At 58.5% G+C, this 8839-nt stretch overlaps 2 protein-coding genes across 3 annotated transcripts; one reads left to right on the top strand and one right to left on the bottom strand.

Moving 5' to 3' along the window:
* The first annotated feature begins 647 nt into the window (after window positions 1-647).
* On the top strand, window positions 648-6392 carry HMBS (hydroxymethylbilane synthase). Of its 2 annotated transcripts, none has more exons than XM_032228915.1 (14): window positions 648-808; window positions 1139-1195; window positions 2321-2393; window positions 2541-2590; window positions 2745-2800; window positions 3036-3113; window positions 3342-3419; window positions 3674-3749; window positions 4210-4323; window positions 4427-4465; window positions 4721-4840; window positions 5389-5442; window positions 5664-5750; window positions 5949-6392. In XM_032228915.1, the coding sequence occupies exons 1-14, from the start codon at window positions 752-754 to the stop codon at window positions 6117-6119; spliced, it is 1110 nt and encodes a 369-aa protein (XP_032084806.1). In that variant the 5' UTR covers window positions 648-751; the 3' UTR covers window positions 6120-6392. The 2 variants fall into 2 exon arrangements, with proteins under 2 accessions (XP_032084806.1, XP_032084807.1); XM_032228916.1 differs by lacking the exon at window positions 648-808 and adding an exon at window positions 909-992.
* Window positions 6393-6644: 252 nt separating this feature from the next.
* LOC116516441 (late histone H2A.2.2) lies at window positions 6645-7283 on the bottom strand. The gene has a single exon (XM_032228919.1). It carries the CDS (start codon window positions 7236-7238, stop codon window positions 6807-6809), a length of 432 nt encoding a protein of 143 aa, XP_032084810.1. The 5' UTR covers window positions 7239-7283; the 3' UTR covers window positions 6645-6806.
* Window positions 7284-8839: the final 1556 nt, after the last annotated feature.

Below are 8839 nucleotides of genomic sequence, written 5' to 3'. Positions count from 1 at the left end.
AGACCTACGATCATTGTGGGTTAAACCTGAAAGAGAACCGCTCGCGTCTTTGGGGCCTTTCAACCCAGGGGTTTTATCGGCCAGGGGGGGAGGGGGGGCTGCCCGAGACCTGCGTCCCCTCTTCCCTCTTCCCGGCTGGGACTGGAGCCTCCTCTGACGCTTCTGCCTGAGCAGCAAGGAAGGCGGCTTCTCCCCGCTTCGCCTCCTCTCCGTTTCCCGCCTCCCTTGCCGGTTGCTTCCCCCTTTGGCTGCTCCGCCTGCTCGCCCCTTCGAGCCCCCCGCGCCTCCCTCCCCGCCCTCGGCTGCGCCACGACTCCCCCCTCTCGCCCTCCCGCCTTTCCCCCGCTTCCGCTCCCTCGGCCTCCGCGACGGCTTCTCACGGATCGCTTCCCAAAGGGCGAGAGCCTCACGGGACGCGCCCGTTGAAGGGAGGCCAGCCACCGTCATTCGGGGCCCCCGCCGGCCGGGTTAAGCCCCGCGGCCCCTGGGAGGGTCCGGGTGTCTCCGGGCAGGGGCGACCCGCTCAGTCTCGGCCTTGGGGGCCGCTGGAGGCCTCCACCCGGGCCTCACCGGCCACGGAGCCCGAGCGGAGCCCCCGCCGCTGCGCCTGCGAGGCCCCTGTGGAAGGCCCGGAGGGGGGGGGGGACACGCACCGGAAGGGGCGGCCCCGGAAGCCCCGGAAGCGGCCGTCCGGCGAGGTGACCCCGGTCGCGGCTCTCGTTCCGCCGGGCACCGCCGCTCCTTCGCCGGCATGAGCGGCCCGCCGCCGCCGCCTCCTCCTCCTGCTCCTGCTCCTCCTCCTCCCCCGGTGAGCGCAGCCCTCCGCCCGGCCCCGCCTCGCTCCTCCGCGTGGCCCCCTTTCCCCGCGCCGCCGCCTCCCCCCTTATCGCGGCTGGCAGAGGTGGGCGGCCCCGGCAGGCGGGTCTGGCAGGGCAGCAGCCGCCCGGCCTCTGCCTGACAAGCGCTGGAGCCCGCCGGAGATGGCCGCGGAGGTGAGGGGCTGGCGGGGCTCCGCGGGCTTTTCCTCCCGGGGAGGCTGCCAGGCGGCATCTGCCCCGGGCCCCGGCACGCGCCGCCTCCTCCTGCCGCTGCCGCCCGCCGGCCTGGCTTTGCGTCTAATGGGGGGAATTCTTTGCAGAAGGAAGAGGCCTGGAAGGAGGAGCAGACGGTCCGCGTGGGCACCCGCAAGAGCCAGGTGAGGGTTCCAGCGGGGAAGCCTTCCGACTGCGCCTTCGTGGGCTGGCTTTCCCCCCCCCCCCGGTCCTTTGCGCCCCACCTCAACCTGCGCGGATCCCCCCGGCTGTTGATTGCAAGTCGGGCAGGATTAAAGCTGAGGGGAAGGGATTCCGCTTGACGCGTCCTTCGTGGCCTCTGATGCGGTCTGGAGAGGGTCCCTTTTCCTCCCTTCCCGAAGACCCTGAGGGTGGGGGGTGATGGTGGCCCTGCTGTTCCCCAAGAAGAGCAAGCGCTGCCTGTGGAGCCTTTGGCCCCCTGGAAATGAGCACAACAGGGGCGACTTCTACCGTAGTTTCTGGCCCTCTAGCAGGGACGATGTCACCTATTTGAGTAATGAAACTTCTGCAAGAAACCAACCAAACCCAGAGACCCCCAAGGACCCCTCATTTCAAACCTGGGATACAAATATTCTCCTTTATCGGTACAAAGCCGCTAAGGCATCCTTGACTCTGATTGGCTGGCAGGGGTTAATTAAGGCTTTGGCAGTTGGGCCATCCCGAGTAGCTTGAGCAAGCCTTGCTCTCTTTTCTTTAGCGTAGGAAGGAGCACAAGCTTTTTGGCTCAAGGCTGGGGTGAAAAGCCAGCAAGGGTTAGGAAACTTGTGCAGTGTAACAGTAACAGGATAGCAGCATCTCCAGCCACAGAAATCTGGCATGGCTGCCAAGACGGAGGCGTTGAAGGATCCACCCAAAGAGCCAGGATTGGGAAAGGCTGATAACGCCTTGCCCTTGTAACCTAGAGCTAATCTCCACCTGCCAGTTTCTGACTGGGGAGGCCAGTGAGGAGGAGCCTAGCAGAGAGGAAGGGCTGGGTGGATGGAGGAAGGGGGAACAGCTCCCTCCCCCCTCCAAGGCCCAGACACTGCCCTTCCTCTTGCCCACCAGCACAGCCAGAGTCTGCCCCCTTCAGTCTCCTCTTTTCGGGGTGGATTGTCCTCTTGCCTGGACTCTTTCTATGAGCAGCAGAAAACGTGCGCTCTGCTGATTGCGTCTCCTCCGTCACAGCAGGCAGGCAGGCAGGCAACTGTTGTGTTTCTGATCTGCTGGGGTCCCTTTCTGAATGCCTTCCTTTCTCAACATTGCAGCTGGCTCGTATCCAGACTGACAGTGTGGTGGAGATGCTCAAGGTGCACCACCCTCATCTCCGTTTCAAGATAGGTGAGCATGAGGGAAAGGGATCTAGAAGACAGAGAGGGTCTGCTCTTAGGGTGAGGTGGAGGCAGTCCAAGCAGGTCTTATTAGGAGCAAGATTGGGGGGGAGGAGGGGGGCATGTTTACCCTCCAATTTTTCTTTTTCTCTAATAGTTGCCATGTCAACCACCGGAGACAGGATTCTGGACACAGCCTTATCCAAGGTTTGTTCCTCTGCTTATGTGATTTCCCCCCTCTGACTCCAGACACAGCCAGGGCTGTCCGGCAGGGCTTCGTGACAATAGAGCCCTGGGGGTTTGGGGCAGAGAGACCCTGCAAGACCAGAAGGGTTCCCATCCTGTTTCTCTTCCCCAACAGATTGGAGAGAAAAGCCTTTTTACCAAAGAGCTGGAAAATGCATTGGAAAGAGATGAGTAAGTGCTCTTCTGAAGGTTGTGGAACATTGGAGGTCCTGTTGAGATGGGCCCAAAGCCCGACTCTCCAGGACCACGGGAACAGGAATGGCCCAGAGTTTCATATGAGTCCCCTGGAAAAGGGCTGCACCCTACTTGTTGGCCAGGCGAGAAGCCAGCAATCCAATGCCAGACTCATTGTGGCATGGTGCGGATTGCCTATTGCTGGCCTGGCATGTTTTCGTCTTTCTTTTAGGGTGGACTTGGTGGTTCACTCCCTGAAAGACCTGCCCACTTCCCTGCCACCAGGCTTCACAATTGGTGCCATCTGCAAGTGAGTTTGAGCTCTTCTCTTTTTCCTGCCTGGCAGAGCCAAGCGTTGGCCTTGCCCATCCGCCCGCCTTCCTTTTGCTTGTGAACCCAGCCAAAGCAGAGGTGCCCGAGGAGCGTTGCAGGAGCAAAGGGGGCCTTGGGCTTCTTTCTCTGCTTGGCCTGTGGCATCTTCTACCCCTTTGCCAATGGCTACTGGAGATGTTTCTGAAACATTCTTCATCCTTTGCAGGAGAGAAAACCCACACGATGCTGTTGTCTTTCACCCCAAACATGCTGGCAAAACCCTCAGCAGCCTCCCTGAGAAGAGGTGAGGAGGGTGGGCAGGGGCAGGGACTTGGCCTTGGTCCCACCCTGGATTGCTCTCCTGCTTCTTGGGAAACAGAATATAGTACAGGACCTTGGTCCTCTTCTAACCCAACTGCCTGCTCAAGTGGGAGACGGTGGTTCAGACTCTTCTTAAGCAGTTGCAGCTTGCAAGGGGAGGAGGGGAGACCTTGGGAGACCTTCATGGAGTCGGGGAGGGTTCTGAGTCGCTCATCCTCCCTTTGGGTTTTCCTGCAGTGTAATTGGGACCAGCTCACTTCGCCGCGCAGCTCAGCTGAAAAGAAAATTCCCTCGGCTGCACTTCAAGGATATTGTATCCTTTCGTGATTCAGGAGGGCCCAAGTTCACCTTTATGCCTTTGATTTCTCTGACCACCCAAAATTGCAAAGCAACTCTGGCTGGATTACAGTTGGGCAGAAGTCTAAAACTGCCTGCCCACAAAGAGAAACAGCTGCTGGAACAAGACAGGCCTCGCTTTGCTCCTTGCTCCGGCCTCTCTTGTGTCTCCAAGTGACTCACAAGACCCGTAACTGCACCAGTGAGACGCTGCCCAGCTCATAACAAAATTCAGTCTGAGCCACCCAGCTTATCCTGAAGGGCTTGAGATAGCAGCCGGTTCTTCCTCCTCTTGGAGGTCCTTCCTTTCTTTTCCTGGCCTGAGGTTGGCTCCCCAGGGGGGCTGGGGGTGCCTGGCGTTCTCCCTCCCTCAGAGGCTTAGAATGATCAGACTCTGGAGCTCCGAAGCCTCTTGGTTTTGCTTAGCCTTCCCACAGAGGGGCAACCTGAACACTCGCCTGAAGAAGCTGGACGAGAAGGAGGATTTCAGTGCCCTGGTGCTGGCAGCAGCTGGGCTCAGGCGCATGGGCTGGGGGAGCCGCATTGGCCAGGTGAGGGGCAGGGGATTGGCATAGCCCCAGGCTGTCCCAGTAGAGGGCTGCTTAGAACTCCCTTTTAAAAAGTAGTCTGTTGCTGACTCTCGCTTCCCTCTAGATTCTGAGCCCCGTGGACTGCTTGTATGCGGTTGGGCAGGTGAGTGGTAGGACCTCCTTTCCGCCTGGCCTTTTGCTCCTCCCGGGTTTCCTTTTGTCAGTGGAGCCCCACATCTCTCCACTCTGGCCTCTGGGGAACCTCCGACCCTAACCTCTAGACCTTGGATGTCTAGTATTCTGGGCCTTTCTGCCCCTTCTCCCTCCCTCCCTCCACCACCCCCACCCCCACTCGGATGCCTGGCATGACTGTGCCTCCGCCAAAGGTACATTTCTTTACTGCCCTGTCCCCCTCCAGGGCGCCTTGGCTGTTGAGGTGCGGGCCAAAGACCAGGAGATCATAGAGATGGTCTCAGTTTTGCATGACAAGGAGACCGTTCTGCGCTGCATCACTGAGCGAGCCTTCATGAAGCACTTGGTAGGCAGGGGTGGGTTCCTGCCAGTTCTCACCTCTTCTGTAGAAGACATTCCCCAAATCTACCCTGCCGTTCAGAACCGGTTCCAGCTCCCTCCCTCCGCCCGTCTGCACATCATCGAGATTAAGAACGAGAGGAGGAATTCTGGGAGTTGAAGTCCACAAGTCTTAAAGCTGTCCAGTTTGAACACCCCTGGGTTCCTTTTTCCTAAAGGGTTAGGGGTGCAAGGGTCTTGTCACTTGACAGCTTTAAGACTTGCGTGCTTCAATGCCAGAGTTCCTGAGTCAACATTTTGGTTGCTAAGCAAGAGTGTTGTTAAGTGAGTTTCACCACATTTTACAAGTTGGCCATGCTCACCCAGTCACATGACTGCCAAGCCACCCGCACTTGGTCACATGGCTGGCAAGCCACTGCCACAAAGCAGCCCACACCTACAGAAGAGGTTCTAAAATTTTTTGAAACCCACCATTGGATGATAGATCTCTCAGGCTGAGGCTGGTGGGGCCTCTGAAGCATGGCCAGGCCTTCAAACCGATGCTTTCCTCCACAGGAAGGAGGCTGCAGTGTGCCAGTGGCCGTGAGCACCCTGCTGAAGGATGGCCAGGTAAAGGCAACTGGCTGCTCCCCCTCCTGCTTCCTGGCTTCCTCTGAAAGGCAGACACCAACAGAGGGCAGAGGCCTGGGGGGGGGGGGGAGTTTAGAAAGAGCACCCTTTTTTTTAAGGAACTAAAATAGTGGGGGGGGGGAGGGAGGGCTGCCCACAAATGCATTTCTCTCCCTTCTGCTTGCTGATCAGTTTCAACATCCCTCTTCTCTCTTCTCCAGCTGTATTTGACTGGAGCAGTCTACAGCCTTGATGGTTCTGAGAGCTTACAAGAGACCATGCAAAGAAATGTGAATTTTTCCCTGGAGGTAAAAGCAGCCTTGATTGCGCATAGAACTCTTCCAGGCTGGCCGTGTGGGATAACAGCACACTTTACTGCAGGGAGCTAATCCGGGCATGTTCTGGGGGTGCTTCCCTATTGTTAGCCGTCAGTTCAACCGGCATGCCACGGCCCTGAAACTCTCCCTAGGCTGAAACATTTCCCACGGGCTGTCCTTCCTTTTCAGAATGAAGATGGCCCGGATGATAACCTCCAACATGTTGGCATCATAGCAAGGAATGTACCCCGTCTTGCTCAGGAGGCAGCCGAGAGGCTGGGGCAGGAGGTGGCCGATCTGCTGCTGAGCAAAGGGGCCAAAGAGATTCTCAGTGTGGCAAGGCAGCTCAGCAGTGCGTGATGGGCACCACCTCCTGGGAGAGCTATGATGCCGGCCAGTTGTCCGTCCCTCCTGGAGGAGAGGGGAGCAAGGGAAGGGCTGCCACTGCACTGCCGGGGGAGCAGCTGAACTCCAGTTGGTGCAAAGGTGCCAGCAGATTCTGGGCAAGAATCGCCAATCTGCACAGCCGCCAAGAACTCACCGGTCGGCTCAAGACAGGGCTGTAAAGTGGGACTCTGCTGGGGACTCGGGAACAATTATGGCTAAAACCGATTAAAGAGCTGGAACACGCGACTGCCCCGAGTCTGCCGCTTCTTCCGCCGAACCCTCCCAGGCTGCAGCCCACCGCGTCCTTTACCCGCCAAAGGGCAGCCCTGAAAAGGCCCGTTTCCGAGGGAGGCAGGGAAACGGCCGGCCAGGGGGCTACCTCGCCGCCCCCTCCCTCCGCGGGGCAATGCGGCCGGCCTGGAGATTACCCCCCCTCGACCCCCCCCCTCCCCGCCTAGCTTGGCGCGCGCAGGGACCACAAACGGGCGGACGAGCGCGCGCTTTTAACGTCCTTTTATTGGGTGCAGCCCCGCCATGGAGCGGAGCGCGGGCCGCCCCTTCCCGCCGCCCAGCCCCGAGTCCAAGCACGTGGCGCCGCACGGGGTCCACTACTCCAGCTCCGCAGCCTCGGCTCGCTCTTCGCCTTCGCCGCCGCCGCGCCTAGTACTCCTGCGAGGCCTGGAGGGCGCCCTTCTTCCGTCCGGCCGCTCCGCCACCCTGAGCCGCGGCCTTCCGGGGCAGGAGCGCGGCGGGGATGTTGGGCAGGACGCCGCCCTGCGCGATGGTGACGCGGCCCAGGAGGCGGCTGAGCTCCTCGTCGTTGCGCACCGCCAGCTGGACGTGCCGCGGGACGATGCGGGTCTTGCGGTTGTCGCGCGCCGCGTTGCCCGCCAGCTCCAGGATCTCGGCCGTCAGGTACTCCAGCACCGCCGCCAGGTAGACGGGGGCTCCGGCGCCCACCCGCTCCGCGTAGCGTCCGCGCCGCAGCAGCCGATGCACGCGGCCCACCGGGAACTGCAGGCCGGCGCGCGAGGAGCGCGACTTCGCCTTGCTCCGCGTCTTCCCGCCGCCCACCTTGCCTCGACCAGACATGGCCGGCGCCCAAGCAGTGATCAGCCGGCGACCCCGGGAGGGCGCTTTTATATGGCCCGCGCTTCTCACGGCGGCCCGCCCACCGCGGCCGCCCATTGGACCCCGCGGCCCGCGGTTCTGCTCATTGGCTGGCGCCGGGGCCACTGAGCGGGCCGCGCGCGCGATTCAAAGGTTGGCGAAGTCCTCCCCGAAAAAGTCTCCTCCCCCAGGAGCACAGAATCCTAGGAGCGGAAGGGACCTCCGAGGTCTTCTGATCCAATCCCCTGCTCAAGGCAGGAGATCTCATCCCTGTCAAATGGTTGCCCAGTCTATTTCTGAAAACCTCCAGGGAGGGAGCACCCACCACTTCCAGAGACAAGCTAGTCCAGGGATTATTCTGTCAGAAAACTGCTCCTTAGTTCTAGGAAAGATCTCTCTTTAACAAGCTCCCACCCGTTACTTCTTGTCTTGGTATCTGGTGCTTTGGAGAATAAGTCAATCCCCTCATCTGCGATGGCCCCTCAAGTTCTGGAAGACAGTTATCATCCCCCCCCCACCCCTATCCTCCTGTCCTATAACTTAGACATAGGCAGCAGCTCCCTCCACTGTTCACACAATTCGGTCTCCGGCCCCTCTTCATCCTTCCTTCTTGCACTCTTCCCTGCACTCTTTCTAGGGCCTCATCATCTTTTTTTCTATCATGGTGGCCAGAACTGGATGTGCAATTCCTAGTCTTATTGGTGGGGTACAAAGCTGTACTGTCACTTCTTGTAATCTTTGTGCTGTCCCTCTGTTGATGCAGCCCACAACCGCATCGGCCTTTTTGGCAGATGGCTGGCTCAGACTTCTGGGGGTCCACTAGGATGCCTAGGTCTCTGAGCCCTAGACCTGCTGAGACAGGTACGTCCTTTAGTCACTGTCAGAAAAGGTTTATCTGGCATGATCTGTTTTTAAGAAACTTATGTTGGCTTCTGGTAATCACCTTGTTTGTTTCTAGTTCACAAATCGCCCGCTTGATTATCTTTTCCAGGGTTTTCCATGTGTTGACATTGAACTGATTGTCCTATAATTTTCTGGATTCATTTCCCCCTTTTTATAGATTTTCCCCTTTTCCAGTCCTCTGGTAGTTTCCCTGTGCTACAAGACATTTGAAAGATTACGTTCTGTGGCTCTGATATTACATCTGCTCACTCCTTCAGAACTCTGGGATGCAAACCATCAGGCCAAGTTGACCTGTACTCCTCCAGGTTGGATAGGTATTCTCCTACTAATTCCTTTCTTATTTCAACCTATTCTATCGCCCTCAGTGCTGCTTTTGGCAGGTTATTCCTCCTTTTACGTAAAAACAGAAGCAAAGAAGGAATGAAGCAGTTCTGCTTTCTCCCTGCTCCCTCTTACCTTCTCCTCTCCAGATTAAGGTAAAGCTCAAGGTTCCCCTCGCACATATGTTGTAGTCATCTCTGTTTCAAAGCCGAAGAGCCAGCACTATCCAAAGACGTCTCTGTGGTCATGTGGCCGGCATGACTAAACGCACGGAGGACGCCGTTCCCTTCCCACCAAAGGTGGCTCCCATTTTTCTACTTGCATTTTTTAACGTGCTTTCGAACTGCTAGGTGGGCAGA

This window comes from Thamnophis elegans, chromosome 13, assembly GCF_009769535.1.
Source record: "Thamnophis elegans isolate rThaEle1 chromosome 13, rThaEle1.pri, whole genome shotgun sequence".
Classification (NCBI taxonomy): Eukaryota; Metazoa; Chordata; class Lepidosauria; order Squamata; family Colubridae; genus Thamnophis; species Thamnophis elegans.
This window is presented reverse-complemented; position numbering and strand designations above follow the sequence as displayed.